At 52.7% G+C, this 21,962-nt stretch overlaps 3 protein-coding genes across 3 annotated transcripts; 1 reads left to right on the top strand and 2 right to left on the bottom strand.

Annotated features, from left to right (window-relative positions):
- Window positions 1-1,392: 1,392 nt before the first annotated feature.
- On the bottom strand, window positions 1,393-8,174 carry C8Q69DRAFT_403724 (hypothetical protein; the record flags this gene model as incomplete). The annotated part of the gene is made up of 7 exons (XM_028628011.1): window positions 1,393-1,578; window positions 1,710-2,306; window positions 2,366-2,508; window positions 2,574-3,284; window positions 3,395-3,985; window positions 4,527-7,925; window positions 8,129-8,174. 7 exons carry the CDS (start codon window positions 8,172-8,174, stop codon window positions 1,393-1,395), a joined length of 5,673 nt encoding a protein of 1,890 aa, XP_028484326.1.
- Window positions 8,175-8,486: 312 nt separating this feature from the next.
- On the top strand, window positions 8,487-11,737 carry C8Q69DRAFT_471081 (hypothetical protein). The gene is made up of 2 exons (XM_028630878.1): window positions 8,487-8,838; window positions 8,892-11,737. The coding sequence occupies exons 1-2, from the start codon at window positions 8,674-8,676 to the stop codon at window positions 11,469-11,471; spliced, it is 2,745 nt and encodes a 914-aa protein (XP_028484325.1). The 5' UTR covers window positions 8,487-8,673; the 3' UTR covers window positions 11,472-11,737.
- Window positions 11,738-12,852: 1,115 nt separating this feature from the next.
- Window positions 12,853-16,483, bottom strand: C8Q69DRAFT_487258 (fungal-specific transcription factor domain-containing protein; the record flags this gene model as incomplete). The annotated part of the gene is made up of 2 exons (XM_028631972.1): window positions 12,853-16,322; window positions 16,390-16,483. The coding sequence occupies 2 exons, from the start codon at window positions 16,481-16,483 to the stop codon at window positions 12,853-12,855; spliced, it is 3,564 nt and encodes a 1,187-aa protein (XP_028484324.1).
- Window positions 16,484-21,962: the final 5,479 nt, after the last annotated feature.

Genomic DNA, 21,962 nt, shown 5'->3' with positions numbered 1-21,962 from the left:
CATCATTACTATTATAACCCAGCATATCCCAACATCAAGACTTTAACCAATACATACCAAAATACATACGAAGTGACTACTCCAACGCCGCTGCCGTCATTATCAGCCTCTGCCACGATGCGCTGCTAAGAAATCCTCCGTTCCATGATCCATCCAGCTTAGTCGAGTCTAGTTAGTTAGTTAGTCTAGTTAAGACCCACGAGATGAATCATGGATCACGAGAGGGAGAAAGAAAACGGTGAGAGAACTCCACTTGTTCTTCCTACGGCTCACCTAAGATACTACTAGTACATACTCCGTATAAGTTCCAACATTCCCTAGACCGAGAATCGACAAGTGGATGAGGCTAAACGAGACTAAAACCGGAGATCGACGCCACCGGGAACATGCCGAAGCGGCCAGTAGAGAAGCTCGACTATCTATGATTCTATGTATCTAGGGAGAAGATACTGGAATAGTATCGTAGTTACCATTCTTGGGGAATCATCGATCCAGAGAGTGGGATATTAGCGAAATGAATTCGATTTTCCAGAACATCAGTTGCGGTTACTAGGTACTGTCGATTATATTCCTCCGTACGTATGGCAAGGGCCAGTATACTCTACTCGCCTCACCGGTGGAGAAGAAATGATAGCAGATAGATATACCATACCATACATATCTAGTCGTGCGGAGATCAGAAACTAACTGCCTCCACCAGTCGTAACTAGCATCCAGAGCAATGTCCTCTACGCGTTCCTGACGGCGGCTCTCCGACCCCAGATGGACCAAGGCAACGAACTAATCAAGCAAATGAGCACCTGCACAGGGCGACGCCCACTCAAATAACGAGTCGAATCAAGCATCTGCTCGCGTGGCCCCGACGCCGCATCAACCTGCGGCCCCCTGTCTATCTACTCCAACGAGGCGGCCGGATCGGCAGCGCGAGACGGTGAGCCAGCACTTTGGGCAAGAAAGCAGCCGGAAATAATACGGGGGATGGGCGTATGTATCACCATTCGAACTAGTTAACCTCCAAAGCAAAAAAGAAAAAAGAAAAAGAAAAAGAAAAGAAAAGAAAACGGGGAACACGAGGTATCGTCGTCATGTGCACTCGTTGCTGACCGCTGCAAATCGTACAGGAAGGCGGCGAATAGGAAAAAGAGAACAAAAGATGCCCCGGATAGGCCAGACAACACGGGGGAAATGGTTACACAGAACGTGGGGTTCCATTCAGGGGCACAAAAAGCAAATATCAACGCGGGAGAACAGACGCAGAGTAGATATGATGATGATGGCGATGATGACGATGATGCATGGGGGGGTATGTCAATGGAACCACGAGAGGGCAGAGATATAATGAACGAGCGAGAGAAGACAAAAAAAAGCAACAAGCTATGCAATCAGACAGCTTCACTCCCCCGTGGGCATGCTGTCGACTTCCTCGCCCAGCGTCCGCCAGTTGTCCGCCTGCAGCTCCGCGTACTTGACTCGCTCCTGGCTCCAGTCCTGATGCAGATGGCTGATATGGTACTGGCTCGACTGGAAGTAGATGAGCTCGTCCCGGATGCACTCCTTGATAAACACCCCGCGCGCATGCTGTTGCACAATCGATTCCTTATCCTGCAATACCGGACATGGCGTTAGCAATTGGACCCGAAAGAATTGTCGCAAGAAAAAAATAGGGTATAATTTCCGCAAAAAAAGAAAGAGAAAAAGAAGCTACTGACCTTGAAGATTGCGTCCTCAATCTTTTCCAATTCTCCTGGCTTCCCCTGTCGCTCTGTTGGCCGATTTCGCAAATCCTGCAGTTTCCGCTCGTTGTTTTGGATACGCCGCTCCAGCTGAGGGATGTTGTCGCGGGCATATCGGTCTCGACGATCGAACAATTCGCGCATGCTGACTAGACAGTCCCGTTGTCGCTTCAGGTCCTCCAGAACACCGTCGTGCCAGGCTTTGGCCTCATCTTCTAGCAAAGTCTGACTTGCGGACAGGTGTCTGGCGGTAGCGCTGATTCCTTCATTCAGCAGCGGGACATCGTCCGTGTCGACAGCATAAGTGTCTTTCGTCACTTCAGTCAAGGACTGCAACGCCAGCGAAAAGCGGAGATGATCCGCCGCGAGCCCCTCATTGCGCTTCGCGAGACGCTCAAGTAAGGTGCAAAGGTTGATATAGATTTCCGCCGATCGCTTGACGCCTGCTCGCACGGTGTCGAACAATTCCGTCAGGTTGGGAGGCAGCGAGTCCTCCAAGTCGGGTGGAAGAGCCTTGCCGGCAAACTCGTCCTGCACGGAAATGGTCGCCTGCTTGCGCCAGACGGACAGTTCCTAGAGGTAAATCTATATTAGACGGTAGACTAGATAATATCCTGATCGGAGAAACCTACTGTAGGAACCGTCAAAAACATAACCACCAATTGCTCCTGGCTGAGCACCGGATGACGGACGAGGGCGTTTGCGAAGCGGACGAGTCCCCGACGGCGTTTCTCAAGGAAGGAGGATGAATCCGCTGCAAGGTGAGTCCCATTGACTTTTATTTAGAACCAAAGAAGTGAGCAAAAGAGTAGGTGGAGCTTCCGCAAGCCTTGAACGTACCTGCAACTCTCTTAGGAGGAAGAAGGGGAAGCTGGCGAAACGGATACCGCTTGTGCAAACAATCCAGAAGCCAGACAAAATCACTGTATCTCCGCACCACAGAGCTTCCTCTCCGTGCCGACTTGACCTCGTAATTCCGGTGCTGGAACATGAACAGGCCTTCTTTCTCTGGGAGCAGAGTAACTGTGATCACTTCCTCCGGTCCAGTCCCTTTCACGCGACCTCCCCCAATTGACCGTCGCGGAGGGTTTGATCCTCCTTGTTCATCTCCCAGTTGACCGAACTCGCCCAGTCCCGATTGTTCAGGATGAGGGAAGCCATCGCCTGCACCTCCCCAGCTGGATCCCGAGGTGCTGGGAGGCGCAGTATCTGCTTGACCGTTCACTCCAGCACCATTTGTAGACCCCGTCTGATCATTGTAACCCGCTCCCTGGTTCACCCAGCGATCGCCAGCGGACCGCAAGCTCCCGTAACCGTTCACTGCCGGCGCATTCTCACTCCCCTGAGCATGATTATGATTCCGGTGCAGATCTGGGCTACCCCAGGGATCAGATTCCAGGCCTCCTAGAGAAGGCCCCCGCGGACGTTGAGAACGAGAGGAACCTGGCTCCTGCGGAGCGATCACTCGCTGTGGAGTCGGCTGGGACTGATTGTTATGATCGCCTTGATCTCTCAACCGATCAAGATAAGTGATTTTGGGTTGCGGCAGCTCTGTAGCATCACGGAGTTAGTCTGTAACTCCTCCCCCAAATAGATAAAGAAAGAAATAGCCACGCGACAGAATCCAAAAGAGGAGTAAATTAATAAATCGAAAAACATACTGTTTCTCCGCTCATCCACCGAATCCAACGTAATATCCTCCCCTTCCTGAGCCAATCCCACCAACGCCAACAGAACGTTGAATTCGTTGCGCTCCAACCCATTCTCATTCTCCTGCTCCCCCGGCACGACGAGATTCAAAATGCGCGCCTGATCCGTCGCATTCAGCCCGCTGCTGGCCAATATCTCCCTTACGCCCGTCAGGCCCACGCCGGCACCGACCCTGGGCCCCGAATTCAGGATGAGATCGTAGGCATCGATATAGCTCTCCGGCACATCCGTCGCCGGCAGCAGCGTCTTCACCAGGTCCCGCCGCGCCGCTCGTTTGGGGATGGTATTGTTGCTCCAGGGCGAATCGTCGCCGGCGTCATCAGCGAAGAGAGACGATCCGGACCCCGCGCCGAAGCCCGCGTCGTCAGCAAACAGGGAGGATTTCGATCGGAGCACGGAATTACCGGGGGAAGACTCCTCCGGGGATGTCCCGAATAAGGACATTTGGGAAAAGAAAAGAGACGAGTGTAGCTGGCTGGAGAGGATTGCGATCGTGCGAGGGCAGGATCGCAGGAAGGCGAGGGAGATAGAGAGATAGAGAGCTTGTTGTTGGCGTCACGGGTGGAGATAGATGCCTTGGAATAACGACGCCGCGAGCTGGAGCTCAACCTAACCACCAGCTGCGCGATAACAGATCAATGCTGCAAGCAGGAAGAATGCGGATGATGGAGCAGATTCTCCAACCGTCCAGACCGATATTGGACGCATGGAACGCGGTGCCAGGCAGCTTCGATGACAGCGAGAGAGGCTGGAATGAGTGACGGCAAGCTTTGGGGTTCGTCGGCAGTGCCGAGCAAGGGGGCGCTAAAAGGTAACTAAGAACGCTGATACTGCTTGACCTACAATGGTGGTTTCTGATTCCTGGGGATTATTGAAATAGTTTCATATTCATGGGAAACAGAGATGAGCCACGCTACTACATGGTACACTCAAGAGGCTATCGTCGCATACTTATATTATATCACCGCTGAATATACACATAGCCCGCTAATTCACGCCGTAGATTGCACCAACATCCAACGCCTATAGACCCAGCTCTTCTTCATATGGTATTAGATATCTAGAAACCACCATCGCCCGAACTCTCAGATGCAGTGTCGACAGACTCCCTGCTTTCTCCCACGGCTGCCATGGGCGCGACGTTGAAATGCCCGCTTTGGACCAGCACGCTCTGCCACTCTTCATTTCCAGTGGCAAGAATCCGGCTGGGCTGCACGTCCGCCGGAAACCATCGCTCTTTGCGCGTATTCGCCTTGTCGCCGCCTTCGAGCGCAGCTCTACTGGCTCTCGTCTTCCTCATCCTCTTCGCGCCACTGCCTCCTTGGGACAGAAGACCGCTGAGCTTCAATCGATACCGCTCCAGGCGGAGGTCAAAGGCCACAATTCCGCGAACATATGGCGCCAGATCCTCGTAGATGATGGCCGTGCCGTTCTCAAAGGAGGGCGCTAGACGTCCAGTCGGTGCAGGAAAGATATTATCTGCCCGCATGATGGGTTCGAACGCCGCGAGAAGCTCTGGCCTCGATCTACAAGGTGGCCGAACTTGGCTGGTTTTCTTCAACACCTTGCGCGCGGTCAGGTCTTCACTGTCGGAACTCGCTCCGTAGTAGATCCTCCTCGTGAGCACGTCAAGCGTCGATCCAATACTAGTCGAAAGCCATGTGTAGTCGGGCATGGTGTCTGCCTGCAATAGCGGGTAACCTTCGATGTAACCAGTCCGTTGTTTTTCCGTGATGGGCGGACAGGAAGTGTCAAGATGGTCCTCATTTGGTTGCAAGGAGCTATGGTAGCAGAGGATATCAAGGGCGCTCCTCATCTCTATTGCGTCATCTATGCGACGCAACGATTCGAGGGAGATCAAGCTGGCCTTGCCCTCCGCATCTTGCATCCCGGTGTCCTCCAGTTGGAAGGACGACGGATCGACCATTTCTTCCGAGTCCTGTATACTGAGCTGCCACCATGCTTGACTTTCCGCCATCAATTCGATTTCCGTATCAGGCTCGTCCTTCTCGAGGATCATATCGCGATTGAACCAGCCCATGAAACGCTGATAGGTGTTCAGACTGATCGCCCGGACAGTATCGCCACGGGAATCCACATCACGTCCGGGGGGGTATCGATCGACTATCCAGTCAAGTCCAGATTTCTCACTGCCCACCGCCATCTGACACCAGAAATCAAGCTCTGTTAAAGACCTTCGGAGGTCCTGCTTGGAAACGGAATACAGGTCTGCAACGGCGTCGCGGCTCAGCATGTGGCCTTCGTTCGCAGCCACCAAGAGCAAGTAGTCTACCGCAAGGGACCGAGGAGGCATGCGATATCGCAGAATGGCGTGTAAGGAAAGATCCTCGAGAGGTATGAGCTTTTCATCGTTGCAGGTAATGATGATAGGACGCTTCGACTGGCTGATGAGAGTTATAACTCCGGTCCAGAATTGCTTGTCCTCTTCGAAAAGGAGATCGGCTTCTTCCAAGAGGATCAACGACTGCTTCTGGCTGCGAGTAGTCCTCGGAGGCGTCTCTGTTGCACGCTTCTTGTCTCCCTTTGCCCGTTCACTGGTCTTCTTGGCTTTTGTAGCAGTGGCTTTGAAGAAACTGTTCACTTTGTTTTGTTTTGCACTTTCCAATTCGGCATGCTGGGTCGCGTCCTCTGCTTCATGGAGGCGATGAACTAGGTGGTTTTGAGTCATATCTCCAACCCTTTCAACCATGTCTCGTGCGCTTCTGCGGCTGGAGGCGTTGATTTCGAAGACCTCGAAATCTAGTTCCTTCGCAACGGCATACACAGAAGCCGTCTTTCCACATCCCGACGGGCCGCTGAGCAATATCGCGTTCGTCAACCGTGTCTTGTCTCTTGGACGGCCCTGAACATCTCCAGCTCTAATAACGGTCCTCTTTGAATTGACTGTCACACCACCGGCAAGTTCGTCCTCTTCAGGGTCGGTCACCTCGTCCATCTCCGATGCCTCATCGCTACTCGAGACAATGAACCCGTCTAGCTTTTCCGCCCGTTTGCGCCGCTTTACTCGCTTCCCACCAGATTCTCCCTTCCCCTGCTTCGGCTTCTGGTTCTCCCTACCTGACTGCCCCCTGTCAACCGCAGAGATCGTGAGTCTTCGTAGCCAATCCCGCAGCATAACCGCCTCTGGTCCGACCTGGAGGACATCTTCTGCGCAAACTGGAGCATGTTTCTGGGTCCATGGTAAAGTCTCGCACTCTCCTCTGTCGAAGGGAGTCATTGTAGATCGTATCGATGACTTCAGTCTGCTGATGGCGGGATGGCATGCTTTTGGCGGTGTGTTTCTGACCTGACCAGGGGTTGATGAAGTAGAGTCTGATAGTTGGCTCTGTATCGCTTTCTGTAAAACCGTACCACTCGCGATGTGTCTTTTCGGTATCCGCAAAGCAGCTCGATCAACGGCAGTTGGCGATCTATGAGCCTTGCGTAGCCTACGCAGGAGGACATTATCCGAATCATCGATGCTTACAACAGATGTTTTTGCCTTCCTCCGGTCTGACTGTGGGTCTAAACGGTCGCTGAACAGCTCACTTATATCCCCTTCGAGACCTCTAACATGCGCGAAATGCTGAGGAGGCCATAGAGACTCAACAGGATCTGGGACCTTTATGAAAGGTGACTTTGAGGATAGAGGGAACAGTTTCTGGGGTCTCTCTGGTTGGCGATCCGCTGAGACACTAGGAGAACCGGTTCGCGAAGACTGCTGCGTGGACGTAGGCCCAGGCGATTGTTCTGTTTTGCGAACCGATCTGCTGAGGAAGAAGGGGTGTGTAGGCTTTTGAGGCTTCTCCTTGCTCGTAGGGGCATTGACGTGGTGAGAAGTTACGTGCCTGTGGTCACCAGCCAAGATCGTATTGATCAGATTGCCTACCACCTCCTTTGAACTCTTGGCCGCACCATATTTCATCACCACAACCTTCGATTCCTGACCCTTCTTTTTGTTCTTAGACATTGATTTGCGTTTCCCAGCTCCTTTTTTCTGGCCTTTCACCTCCGTATTTTCTGCAGGAGAGCTGAGTAACTTTCCATTGGCATTGAGCTTCAAGGTCTTCTTGGGAGGGGTAGTCGGCAAGCTGGTAGTTGTTGTCGATGGTTCATCCTTCGTGGAACCCGATACGTTGGGAACTCCCGATACAGACTTATGTGATGCAGACGTTCCAGCATTATTCTCCAAGTCTGAGATGGTATTGGTCAGACCCAGGCCTTGATCAGAATGGTGGACAGCCCCAGCGATGATTCTGGAGTCCGTGCTGTCGAACCCCAGCTGACCGGATTGTTCCAGCCCTGGCTGCACGGAGACCGAGTCTTCCAAAGGCTCCGTCTTCCTCCGCTTCCTTCGACTCGAGTTTGGATCTTCGTCAAGTGTGGTGCCTTGCGGGGCTATCGGGCGTACAACGGGTAGCATTTGCTGAAGTGAGGATTGTTCCTTGCGTATCTCATTGGAGCTTTCATGGTTGGCACTTCCTTCTCCATAGACATGATGCCCTGAAGTATCCGGTCCATTCTGCGTTGTTTGGCCGGGGCTGCCGCTCGTCGTAGCGTTTCCAACAATGTGCGGTTCTTCTCCCGATGTTGAACTGTTTGTGCTTTGGGATTGATGACTGCCAGCATTATAATCTGTCACGAATCAGTATACAAGACGGCCAGCAGTCCTAGAGATCTCTAACTCTTTGTGAAAAAGGGGTGTATAGTGCGCTGCTCTCCTTCACCCATGACCCTACTAGTTGCAGCTATAGAAGCCATGGAGTGAGCGCATGCTCAGTCCCCGTTACCGTTGACGTGTAAATGAGAGTTTGGAGGCGATCATCTGAATCAGAAGACAAGTATATAGGCAAATGCCTCACGCATATAACTGCAAATTGTTATACAACAGCAAGTGGCAGGTGCTTCGTCCATGAACAGGAAATCAATGAACATGTCTCGGGGAGACGCGAAGTGAGCGCGTCCACCCGCGGTTTGCAGCCTCCGGGCGTGTAAGTTACGTCACGGCTGTAACCGCACTAGCGTATTGTCACTCCCGATCTAGTTTGGCGCCGGATATCGGCGTAATGTATACCCGCGAATTTTTTCGAGATAGAACATTGTTCAGAGGCATACAGCGGGCTTTTTATCGACGGCAGTCGACATCTTGCAGTACAGTCTGCACTCCAGCACATCAACTTGGGAAGATCGGAGTTGACCTTATTGTGTTCCACGGTCATCCGCATTCACCATGGAGTTGCAGGCCCCCTCTGTGCTGGCGCAATTGCCTCGTCCGCTGCAGGGTTCGACAGGCAAAACCCAGATCGGTGAGGTCTATAGCTTGTCCGACGCGAGGAAAAGAAAGAGATATGAGGTGGCCGTGGCTGTGGATGGCGAAGCGCTGAACATCTATAATGTGCGTATGGTATTCGTATCTGTAATGCGACTAGTGCTGAACAGAGTCTACAGGTCCAAACACCCAAGCTCGTTACTTCCTACGCAGTCCCGCCGCAGTCGTCGTTTTCTTGTCGCCCATGCTCCGTGCGCAGGAAGCTCACGCACAAGTCCACAGTCATCAGACAGACTTACTGTGCAGTAGAACGTCCGGAGAAGCAGATCAAGGCTTTCTTCGAGGAGTCGGGAGCCACAGCGACGAGCGCGCCTAACATCTCTTCGTCCTCGTTCACTCTGAAAGATTCGAAGAGCCCCACAGTATTCCTGGGCATTTTTCCAGCAGCTTCAGACGAAGGAAGTGAAGAGGAAGACTCGTTCGATGTTCTGGCCGTACACAAAGATGGACGTGTGCGGAGACTTTCGCCGGATCTCAAGACGGAACGCTGGAGCATCAAGCATAGCGAGATTGCCAAGTCTTCCGCGGCTCGTGAAGTGTGTGCAGGCTTCCTGATCGAATTTGGGGATGCAAAGAAATCTCTTCTGAAGAGACGCCCTGATCTGGCCGCTTTAGCGTCCGGTGATATAGTGGGTAACGGGGTTGAAGAACCCTCCGTGCTGCTCCTGGTTTCATACCCCGCTGGGACCAACACGCTGTCGCTGGAAGATGTAAAAATCCAGATATTCTCAGTGCCAGCCCGTATCCGTTCGGATGCCCTAAGTCTGGACGAAAGCCAGAAGTTGCGACACCTCACGACCGCCAGTCTCCCTGCGGTCGAAGGTCTCGAAGGACTTGCCGTGGAGAATTTGCAGTGGAACTTCCACTCTGGCTCTGCGGGTCTCAACCTCTCATTCCAGAGGGGCTTCCTGAGCGTTGATCTGTCCCAGTACACGCCCACTGTGACATCCCAGTTCATTCTGGAAGATGAGAGATTCTCGTCCGTCACTCGCATATCTCCGCATAGTGTGATTGGCGCCAGCCAGTCGATGGTCGCCCTGTACGATACGCAGTACCAGTCCATACAGCGAAGCATTGCGATTGGTGATGTCTTGTCTGAGGGCTCATCGAAAATCGACATTAACAAGTCCCCGGTGGCCTTCGTGAGCTACTTTGCGAAACTGGGAATCGCGGTTGCTACCAAGGGAAATAATCTGCTTGCTTTCGACCTGAGCTCGGCCCACACTGCTCCAGCACAGTCTCTCAAACGCCAGAGAGATGGACTGCTGATTGATGCCATTGGCCGCGGTCTCAAATCCTCTGCTACGGTGTGGGATACTACGGGGGCACACCAAGAAGAGCATCTCGAGCTGTTGGGTCTGGATGGACAAGAAGAGGTCGACAAGTGGAACAAACTAAGAAAGAGCTTGGATCTCGCATCGCAGAACAAGGACACAAAGGCCTTCGATAAGGCTGTCAAGTCATATTTTGATCTTACCGCTCCGGTGGATCGCTTCATCAACCCGGAAAAGATATTGCTTGTCTTGTCAAAACTATTCTTCGCTCGTTCTGGCGAGAGTGAAGATACCACCAAACTCGCAGTTTCATTCTGGCCCAGCGAAACATGCAAATGGCTAATCGACTCGGGCCGTCTATCGATGAACAACGTCGAGATCGCCGTCCGCCGGTGCGCAAAGCCGCGTATCCTTCCACCATTCCCGAGCGGTTCATTCGTTCGTTCTCTGGTGGACTTTGATCCCTCTCTCAAGCTTCTCCTATCAGTCCTCCAAGGACCGGTGAAGCTGAGCACCGACGAGTTGGCAGCCGCGCTGAAGATGTTCATCGAAGTCGTACGCACCCGCTTCGCCGCTCTTGATGAGCCAGCCCGAGCTATCACGAACGGACCACGGGACGAAGCCGATGAGATGGAAGGCGTTGAAGGTGCTTCTACCTCTCAACAAGTCACCCGCAGCCCCGAATCTGCTCTGACGGACGCCTTCACGGGTCTGAATCTCACCCTCATCAAACTCCATCTCCACGCTATCCCCGACGTCATCAAATCTATCCGTTCCACTCTCTCCAACACGGAGACCCTCTCCGTGATCCAGCATCTTCGCATCTCCCTCGCGACAGGCGGTTACACCACACGCTTCACCGAGTCTCCTCCCATCCCGCTCGCCACGCACCAAGTCTCTCCCTCCCTCACCCTCGACTCCATCATCGACCTCCTATCCGCTTGCGTGGACGCCATCGGGCCATCCGGCTGGGTCTCCGCCGCCGGCTTCGCCAACGAACTCGACCTCATCGGCGACATGAAGACCGAAATCTCCTTCGCCCTCGCCGGCGTCGAAGAAGCCAGCTACCTGAAAGGCATCCTGCGCGAATTCCTCCGCTACGCCTCCACGGTCGTCACCCCCAGCGTCCCCACCAACCTCGCCGGCGAAGAAATCCCCCCAACTCCCGCACCGCGCGAGAAGCACGAACGCCTCAACGGCGCCGAGCTCATCACCTACGCTCCTCCCGACGAAGATGACCTCCTCGACCCCGAAGCTGGCGGCAAGATGCTTCCCTTATCCCTCAAAGCCACCCGACACGGCGACGTCAGTCGTAAGAAAGTCAAGAAATCCACTGGCGAGGTCAAGACGCGGAGTAGTCGTGAGATCGGCTACTTGCGCCGCAAAGCTATGGGCAAGTATGCTTTTGAGAGATTGCTTGTGTAAGTTAAAATAAATCTAGGTCGAAAGAGGCAAAGAAGAAAGCAGAACAATGCTACTTATTACATACATACATACTTCTACTTCTACATTCATGTCCATTCTGAACAAAAGGGAGTTCACCTTCGTCTCATTCCATGTTGGATTTATTTATTTTTTCTTTCCGAAAAGGGAACGGGGTACGAGAACCAACAAGTCCCATCGGTGTTATATAGGGAGCTTTTTGTCACGAAAAAAAAAGTAATTGTTATAAACTAGTAACTATATTGTGTACTATACATATGTATATTGTAAACAAAAAAAGAAAAATAAACCAGCCACGATATTTACATTTTCTGAATGCTTGCTAGCATGCTTTAATTATGACGCAGAGACCAACTTTCTCCAATCTAGAACTACCAGAACCTTCGTTAGGAACTACTCAGCGAAGTTATTCAATCAATCACACCCGTCAAAACAACATAGTTAGATGCTACGCCTAGGCAGGATGTCTACTATATACAGTGCACAATACACAATACACAATACACTAGATTCCACAGTCCGTTCCATTCCATTTCCCTAGATACAAAAAAACAAGACATGCAATTGCAAGTACATGTATCATGACGCATCATTGTCAAAAGAAAAATAAGATAAAAAAGGAAATAAATGGAAACAAATCCAGAGAGCCAAAACAAGCCAATGAGGCAAAAACGCTTAGTGGTATTCTAAGCGCCGAGTTGGAGCAACTTCTCGAAGCCCTTTCTTTCTCTGGTGGAAAAGTAAAACAAGGACAGAGTTCGATTTATCAGATCTGTCTCGTTGAAGAAAAAGTGAAAGGAGAATAACACCTTATATGATCAGGAAGAGTGGAAATTTTTGGAAATCTGCGCCGATTCAGCGGAATCGAACAGCGCATAGGTAAATGGCAGGAAGACAAAGGGCGACTGTGAGAGTCGATGGCCTGTTGAAGGGATCAAGGTCGACTAGGGGAATGGCAAGAGAGGCCGTGTTTGTGGTTGTCTTCGACCCTGCATTTATCTTGCCTTTTGCTCCACACATCGCGAAGATAAAACTCAATTTCGGGCCGTGACGTCGTAACCGCATGTGCAGAAAACAATATTCGCATATACAAAATCCATACCCACCCGTGGGAAGAGTGAAGGGAAAGTTCCCAATCGAAAGCAGACGCTCGTACACGGAATGGTGAACCGTATCCTCGCATTCCGACTGAAGTTTTATTCAGATTTTCTTTTCTTGATAACAGCAGAAAAAAATATTCCGATCGTTTCGTCTATGGGTATCTGTCGGGGTATCGCTGGTGACATCCAGGCGGTGTCTCAAAACCAAGGATGAAATAAAGTGGAGGAGAACGGCGCAAATAAGACGAGAAGTATCGACAAAGCTAGTGACCAATTGCGACGGAACTCTGAGCACGCTCTTTCATCATCACGGCTTGTGTCTCAAGAGATCGAGCGACAAGCTTGAGGACTGGCCAAACTGCAGCCCGATCGAACAGATAGGCTGCAACCATCAGGATCTTACTGCCGTATCCTCCCTCGACAGCGCTCGGCATACGCTGCAAAGCACTCATAGCGTGCACAGAGCCAGGAGTCTGGGCTTCGCGCTGCATTTTCCCTTCCATACTAGAAAGTATCTCTTTGATCTTTTCGATGAGCTTGCAGTCTTCGTCCTCCAGAAGCATTATACCAGGAACCTGGGTCAAGTCCACTTCATCCCTTCCAAGAACTCCCAAATATGGTCCCACACGTTCTTGCACGGTGGTGATCCATTCAGCCAGGATCTGGGCACAGTCGAACAAACACATTGCGCACTGAAGGGGAATTTCTCTCGAAGTGAACTCAGCAAACGTATTTCCCAGTCTGTCCGACATGCAAATGGAGTCTGCTGCATAGAAAGCAGCCTTCCGCAAATGCTTCTCGCGTCTCGAGTCACCTGACCGTTGGTGGCCCGCTGAATAGCCGTGCATAGGTTGATCTTGCGTCGGGGTCTTGGAGAGGTTGAGATCTTCCACCCCCAGATCGGCAATCGAGTCCCTGTGAAACCGCATAGAATCAAGTTCATCTCTCTGACCGTCAGCGCCATTCTCATCGCCTTGCGGAATGATGTCTACGCCGCGCGCAAGCTCGTCTGCCATGGCATTCCAATCTCTTTGCCAGAACGCTTCCTTGGTTCTGCCCAAGTTGACAAATAACCGAACGTAGGCAAGATCCAGAAGAGGAATACTGTCAGCGGACAGAGGGCCTGCCCCAAACGGGTTCGGCCGCTCCAGACTGTGAAGAGGGTTGCTTGCCCAGGCAGTCTGCCATGCCCTGAGAGCAGGCTCGATATGTGCCTGCATGGCTTCGGTCTCCTGCGCAGTCCATTGGCGTCCCATGTGTCTCTGGCGCGTCTCCCAGATATAGTTGTGCAGGGCCTGGATCAGTATCATGCAACCGAAAGTGCTTGGCTTCAGATCGGTCTCTCCTAGATCCCCTGACTGATGGTTGCCACCAAAGGCCGGGTTGGACGGTTGCTGCTGCCGTTGGCTGGCAGTAAGAAGGGTAGCGAGCGCAGATGAGAAGGAACATGACTTCTTTGCAGACTTCCCTCCCATCTTCTTCCAAGCCTGAGGCGATTCCGCAGCCCACAAGTCTTCCTCACATGGCAGGTCGAGTCGGATCTCGGAATTCGTTAGGGCAGGCGCATGATTGTAGGTGGAGACCAGCAAACTAGACAGGGTGAAGATGGCATAGAGGGTTCGTTTGCGCTCTTCCACTATCTTCCAGTCGAGCCAGTCCTTTCTCTCCTTGAGTGGGCCGGAAGTCTGCAGTTCAGCTTCACTGTTAACGGTACCGCTGCCCAGATAGTCTTGAGGGAGATTTTCTGGCTCGATATGACGGGTTAGTTCTGCCGCTCGGGCAAGGCTAACTAATGCGGCGCAGTGGGTGCTGGCGATATCTGCGGAGATCTTGTTTCCGCAGGTATGCCCGTAGATGACATTCAGCAACATCGCTTGCACCAACCACAAGGGCGTATTGAGAACAGAATTGTCGCGTTCTGACTTGGCGGTGTTGACACGGCTGAAGGCTGCTGACATGTCCGCCTTTCTCCTTCCTTCGAGATAGATCTGGATCAACTTCTTCGAACATTCGTTGAGATCTTTCGAGACAGCCGTGTCGAATTCATAAAGCGCGCCGATAGCCGCCATCGAAAGGATCAAACACCCAGCGCCGCTTCCAGGCGAATTCAAGTTCTGGTTCAGGTCTAAATGTCCACTGGGCGTCCGCAAGTTGTTTGCACAGTCAGGGCTCTGGAAGTCGAGAGTCGGAATGTGGAGGAATGGAAGATGAGGGTGGAAATAATTTATGTATGCGGAAACGTATCGCTGCAGGTCGAAGGTGCTGGGGAGCAGATATGAGCTATTGCTGGTGTTATTGTTGTTGTAGCTAGTCGGGCGTGGTGTGAAATCGCGGGTGTATGGGCTTCCATTTGTCGATTGAGAATACCGGCGTTGTGCTGACCCGTTCGGTAAGGTCATATTGGCTAATACAGCCTGTCGGGCCGTGTCGGCGAAAGGATCTGTTGGACTGGCAGATACGGGTTTTCGAAGGGGACTATTTGCGAAAGGTACGTTGAGAGGATTAGGAGATTCTCCGTTGGTTACCATTGAGGATGAAAACATACTCTGCGAGTGCCCTCCCAACACTGAGGGGCCCATAGGCGCCATAGGCGGAGGCGATGCAAAAGAAGGATCCGTGAATTGATTCTGCGCCATGAGCGACTTTGGCGAAATGGTCTCTGGCGGGATACCGAGGTCAGGAAACGAAGAGGAGAAGTCCATCGCGAAGGGCGCTGAAGGTGCTGCCGTGTGCGGAGGGAAGGCATTGTGCCAGCCGGCTGAGGACATGGACATTTGAGTCGATCCGTCCAGCAACGGCTCACTGATTCCGCTCTGGCTGCCAGTGCTCATGGCCGATGGCGATGACTCGTCAATGACCGAATCGGTGTTTCCCAGCGGCACCGTAGTGTCAAATCCATTGATCCAGTCGAAGTTGCCGTCGTCGTCCAGCGCAGGGTCCGTAACAGAGTGGAATCCCTGCATTGCATGGTTGAAAGGCGAGGATTCCGAGTCGTTGCCAAAGGCCTGGGGAGAGCCTGCAAAATGTAGCTGGGCAGGGTTAATCGTGCTCCCTTGGCCTAGCAGCATCTCACCCAAGCCAAAGTCCGAGGCAAAGCTCCCGTACACGGGCGCAGTGCGAAGTCCACCAGACATATCCATAGGGATTCCCGACGTCTCCACCTTCAGACCATTGACTGGAGGATGTCCCGAGCTGAATCCTCTGCCGTCGAAGTTGGGGCCTCCAGACACTGAACTAAGACTGGGATGATAAGTGTGGCCGGAATGTCCCAGCCCGGGAGCTGGAGGGTTCACGTTGTTGTTGACCACCCCCAAAGACGAGCCATCGATATGACTGATGGTGTTGGCTCTCGGCCTCATGGCGGCACTTGTCGTCGTACTGGCCGTGGAGTTCTTGCGGACGCGGTTGGTGGCGGTCGAAGCGGCACCGATGCTCTCTCTCCTGCCATTTCTCGGACGAGACGAAGGTGTTGTTGTCATGTGCAGCTTCTGCTGATGCCGGAGCAGCAGATCACGACGTGCAAAACAACGAGCACAATCCGGGCACTCGAAGGGCTTCTCCTTGGTATGAGAGCGCTCATGACGTTTCAGATGCTCCAACCGCGCAAAGGAGCGGCCACAAGTGTTGCAGACATGAGGTCGAGGCTTGTCTGATTTTGGGGCAGGTCCGTTCGTCGACCCGTTCTGGGTACTCGACGGGGACTGCTTGTTGTTCTCGTCCAGTCCAATCATAGCTGTGACCGCATTATCAATTAGTCGTGGGCTCCTGAGGACATCACAGAGGACAGCATCTAAACATACCCGTTGCATTTACAGGGACCTCGCTGATGGAGGCGAGATCCTCCGTCTTGGGGCTATGATTGCCGTCCTGGGCCACCATGGTATCCGAGAACATCTTTCCTATCTCTTGACGTAGCTCCGTGACTGAACACAGAGCTTCTCTCGAGAAGAACTCACGAGGAAGTGAGTTATATTTCGGGGGGGAGGCAACTATGGAGCGCCTCTGGATCGTCCACGCAGTTGTGCTGCAACGTGAGCGTCACCGAGAGAGAGAGAGCTCTCTTCGGGGTTGGATCGATCAGCAGCTACCAGCAGATTCGAGGTCAAGGACACTGATGACATCAAGTCAGCATTTGGGATGTTATGATGCCTGGAGGCAGCCAGACGGGGGCTATCGAACTGATCCAAGGTCGGCGGATAGCGAAGGGCCGGGCTGACAGACCACAACCGACACAAGGCGACAACCTACCGAGTTTCTCGACACCGGTGAATCCGCAGGTCACCTGGTGAGATGTATGGATTTTCCCACGGGACCGTCTGTGCCGCTGCTGTTTCTTCTTCTTCTGTCTTCGTCAACCTACGTTGTGGCGCGAGGATGGGAAGCGCAAGGCTGGGTTGGACAAAGATCGGATCCCACGTTGGTCGACCCGTCGGTGGGAATTGGACGGTCAATGAAAATGGAGACCACGGATGAGGTATTGTTATTGTTCTTCAGATCAACGACTGTATTCACCTCTCTACCGTCGAGTCCCGGAGGGCCCAGTCCCGGTCAACAGTTCGACTTCTTCCGCAAGGGCTGATGCTTCGTGCCGCGAGCATTCGTCTAACTAGTGGGTTTCACTGGTGGGTAGGCGGGGAACTGGCGAACGAGGCGATAAGGGCAGTAAGCGGAGCGACGACCTCAATTGCGACGAGAAATTGCAGAAAGGGACGATGTGTCTCGCTTTACGGAGAATGAAGGGGGGGGGTTTCAGGATGGAAGATGGAGCAGATAGATAGAAAGTGCCTGGCGGCGAGATCTCGCCTTCGTACCTACGCCTAGTAGTAGTAGTAGTTCTACTACTCTTCTGGCAGAAGCAGAGGAACGAGGACGGCGGCGGCGGCCAGCACGAACCAACGTCAGTAGAGTTACTCGAGGGGGGCGCTAACCCGAGCATGGACCGCGGCCACAGCCAATGGGGAGCGCCACAGCCTCGATCCATCGGCTCCACGGCGTACCTGCTGCCGACAGCCACTCAGGAGCCTGGAATATCCCCCAGGTCAGACGCTGCCTGCGCTGCTCCGCCAATCACCGCTTGCGTGTGCGCCGTCGCTGGCTCGACGCTGGTAAGTTATCGCCAGGACCGCTGGTAACGGCCGTGACCATTGTGACCGCCCCCAGTGTCCGTCTCCAGTACGGCCCGCAAACTAATCTCGACGCGATCACCGAGATGCCCACCTGGGATGCGGCCCCCCTCCACCCCAGACCCTCGGTGCACGCGACCTGGATCTCTCTTTCCACGCCCCGCTGGACAAAGTGCTGAACAACTGCCGAACAACGTCATGACCGGCCAGTCCCGACGTATCGATGCCACGATATTTCGCCCTAAGAACCACGCACCGCTCCCAGTGCTCGCGCAGTGCTAGTTGTCTACCCTTGTCTTTTTGGCCACCCAGCTGTCTTCCGTCTTCATTGTCACTCGCGTTATTGTTTCTTCTTGATTATAATAGCTTACTGTCACGACCACATGCTACTCGAACCACCTTACGATACCCAAATAAAACCAAAAAAAAAAAAAAAAAAGGATTTCCAAAGCTCCTCCCCGGGAGATTCTGGAACCAAAGACATTGGACGGTAACTGAGTCCTAGACAATGGTCGCCATTCTTCTGTTTGATGACGGAGCTGTGCAGAGCGCTGGCCAACCACAGCCTGCGCTAAGTTGGCATGGGAGGTCAGTGCTTCTGCTGACTGGCTGTTGATTTCTGGCGTCCCGAAGAGAAAGCATTGTTATTGACCAGAAGCAAGCAGTTGCCGTTTCAGGCTACTGGAATGAGATCCGAACTCGCTTTCCGATACGGGTGACCGTGTAAGGAGATTGCGCTTGTCACGGGAAGCAGATTAATAATAATGATGATAATCATGGACGAGGCTTCGAAATTCGCAGAGAGGAAATCCGGAGTAAAACGAACTAACTACAGTAGTAGTTATCTACTCTAGAATAGTAAGTGCAGGTAGCGGATAACTGTGCACGGATGATACGGTACCATAACGGTGTCATCGGTACAGACGACCAGGGGCAGAACATGGCCCGTGTGTGCTGGCGGCGCTGTCGATGTTGAACCAACCTTGGCTCAAGCTGTTACTGGAGACGGCCAGGCGAAATCAGGTGGTGGCGGAAGGGCCCACCCCGGCCGAATTTAGCAGGAGCATGCGCCATCGCTCGCCGGTGGGGGATTTTTTTGTGGAGGGCCGAGCGGTGACCCCAGAAGTGTTGAGTTATTCTAACTCTAGAGTATGTACTGGTACTGTACGTAGATGGTTTTCTTCGTATGATTATTCTCCTAGCTCGAGTCCTTTTTTTTGTCCCCGTATTTTGGTGGTGCTTGTGATTGATTTCCTTCGTGGTCTTCTGTATGCTGACAGGCTCGACCTCTCTCCATAGGCCAGCAGTTCGTTGGTAGTCGAGTAAGGTCGAGTACGAACAAGGTAAAAGGTTTAGCAACTGGCCCGTGTGGTCTTGGCTTCTCCAGATCCGCCGTGCTCCCCCTGAACGTTCCCCAGGAATGCTAAATTCTAGAAACCAACCAGCGTCGGCGATCGACGGAGTATTCGCCCTCTGTCTTCATCCGCCGGGGAGGAAGCATGGCGACCCAGAAGTCGAATAGCTGTTCTGCAGGAGACCGAAAACCGCATTCAGGAGCTTTCCCATGGTCGAACCGAGTGCCGACGGCCTCGATGATGTTGTTGTGTTCCTCCACGCCCTCTCTGGCTTTCTGTGTCTCTGCCACCACTGGAACAGACCGCCATCCTGCACATAGTGTGATGGACAGACACGAAAAGAAAAAATTTAAAAAAGACCAGATCTTTGTGGTTGGGGTAGCGGGTCCATGGAAGCTAGCTGGCCGTTCGATGGGATCCGTGGGTGAAAAGGTACGGGGTCCCGCGATCCTGCTTAACTTGGCTCGTCCAAACTCCAAAGGGTCTAAAACCCGGGGTTGCGGGTCACGATGGTCATGAGACGAGGTTCTGCTGGGAGAGCAAGATATTTCATCGAGCTGTGCATAACTCTCGAAGTTGGTAGAGTAAATACCTCTGGTTAACTAGTCGCGCGCTTCACAGCCACAGGGCAACAGTCGATGGGTCGGTTCGTCCCAGGCGAGAAATGACCTCAAGGAGGAAAGGCAGTCTGGAATCGACTGCTAGTTAATTAATTAATCAATCGTTGGATTATGTAGAAGATTCTTACCTCGAGCATCAACAGTTCCCAACAATCCATAATAATAATAGCGTCCCCGTCGAGATCTCCGATACGATGTCCGCGCAGGGACCTCGTGTCGACTGGGAAAGCAAAGCTCGACCCATGAAACCGCGGCCACATGACCAGCCGCCGCAGAACCCCGGATGAAGCTGTTGTAACTGACTAGCAGTTCTAGTCTCGCCCGGACACGGCCAGAGCGCTGAACCCTGGATAAAGCAGTCAGCTGCTCGGTCTCGGGGCTTCCCTCGTTCCGGGCATCGTCCTGCATCCGGTGTCCGGACACGGCTATGGGCGGAAGATCGATGGTCACTACGGAGTAGTAACTGTGTTTGAATGTTCATGGACATGCTCATGGACATGCTCATAGTCATGGTCATGGTCAATCTCGTAGGGCGCTTCCAAATCGCATCTTCAACGACTTCTGCGGGCGCCGATCATCCGTGGCTCGCACTCGGCCAAAATGTCCTCCAGCACCTCAGGCCGCCAACCTGTGTTCCCTAGTGGCTCATTCGAGCGACTCTCATTCGACATCTTGGCTATTGCGTTCCAAGCACTAGAGTATGGCTCGAGGTTGGAGCTGAAAGATGCAGGTCCAATGTACTCCGTAGTAAGCGCTCAGTGTCCAGCCACCCAACCATCGCAGAGCTCCTTCTGCCGTCCTTCCAGATGAGCTCTGGAACCGTGCGTATGGTAGTCAGTTCCTAGTCCTGTGAGACGTCATGGTCTTGCCATAGCAGTCGAGACACGTTGAGACACACGGCGATGGTTACTGTGCGCGGTATATTTCGCTGATGCGGATCAGTGCTGCTACGATTGGTAATGGCTCAGAGTACATCACCCAATTGCTGTCCCAGGGCATCAGGCAGATGCTAGGAGATCTTCTCTTTTGCAAGCATACCTGCCATGTCTCTTGTGGCGACTGCCAGATCAACGCACTTCTACCTGCCTCGCTTTGAGAACATGCATCTTGCAGTTTGCAAGCCCGAGACACATGGGTGCTAGATACTGTCACGAATGACCATTGGTCCAGTGACTCTAGATCGTCCGCGACCATTGCAAATCCCAAGACTCTTCGTTTCTCTCTGGCTTGTCACAGACAACAACAATCCTGAAGAACCAATCCTCCGATGAAAACACTCTCCGTAAGACAAAGACAAGCTGGCAGACTTTGCCACGCATAGAAACGCAGTTCATCCCAGAAGGACATGACAGTGCATGCCGTTTCCGGGAGGATCAACGATGCTTTACTGATGACCGACCGCAGTCCAACGTCTGGGTGTCTTTAGACCCCAACTACCTTCACCAACGCCTGGATCGGTCGCTGCGTGACAGACATTTGCCGCATCAATGTATTAATCGGCACTACCCCGGGAAGGGATCGAAGATTCTCATCTTGAACTCTTCTATTTCATCTCTTGTCCGTCCAAGCGCCAACGCTCATACGAGTTAGTTACTCGAGAAGCACTGACTGAACAGGCCCTATGGGATCAACTGCCAGATATGGAATACATTTGACGACAATATCATCGATTTGACTAGATCCTCCCTTGTCTTGCTACGTGGTAACGATCTAAGATATACATACTTCCACACTCTATCCGATGTTTTGCAGCATGCCCCATGGCTCACAGCACCACACATGTACAGATCATCGCGACATGAAAATATGAGATACCTTCGCATCGTGGGCCATGGCCAGTACTCTAGCGTCTATAATACTTGTCCAATGAATCAAAACTGCTGAGCAAGTTGCAACGTTGTGCCGCCTAGGGAGCACGAGCGACTATTCTGGTTCCTGCACCCCATACAGACCAGACGGCCGACTAAAGTCGTCCCTCGTGCGAGCCATGTATTATCATCATCCACGGCCTTATTATTCCACTACAACAGTGGCACCTCTCCCTTTGCAGTATCCGATCGCCGCGCAAACATCACTTCTCAATTTCATTCCTGACAGCGGGTCCAGTTGATGGGCCATTCCGAATCGCCGTGCGGCCGTGGACGTACTCTAGATGGCCCCAAGTGACATGCATGAGACGGACTGGGCCAGCCTTGAGGCCATTCGGCTACTATTCATGCATGCGATGCGGACAGACCACAGTCTAGTCGGATAGTAAGATGATCGTGAAGCTCTC

This window comes from Paecilomyces variotii (assembly GCF_004022145.1).
Source record: "Paecilomyces variotii strain CBS 101075 chromosome Unknown C8Q69scaffold_7, whole genome shotgun sequence".
Taxonomy (NCBI): domain Eukaryota; kingdom Fungi; phylum Ascomycota; class Eurotiomycetes; order Eurotiales; family Thermoascaceae; genus Paecilomyces; species Paecilomyces variotii.
Note: the sequence above shows the minus strand (reverse complement) of the source record. Positions and strands in the feature narration are given on the sequence as shown.

What these genes read in the sequence shown, in the direction of transcription:
- C8Q69DRAFT_471081 (XM_028630878.1), top strand. Translation starts at nt 8,674, where the DNA reads ATGGAGTTGCAGGCCCCCTCTGTGCTGGCGCAATTGCCTCGTCCGCTG. An exon ending in AAGCGCTGAACATCTATAAT is followed by an intron (nt 8,839 to 8,891) that starts GTGCGTATGGTA and finishes CAGAGTCTACAG; the next exon opens with GTCCAAACACCCAAGCTCGT.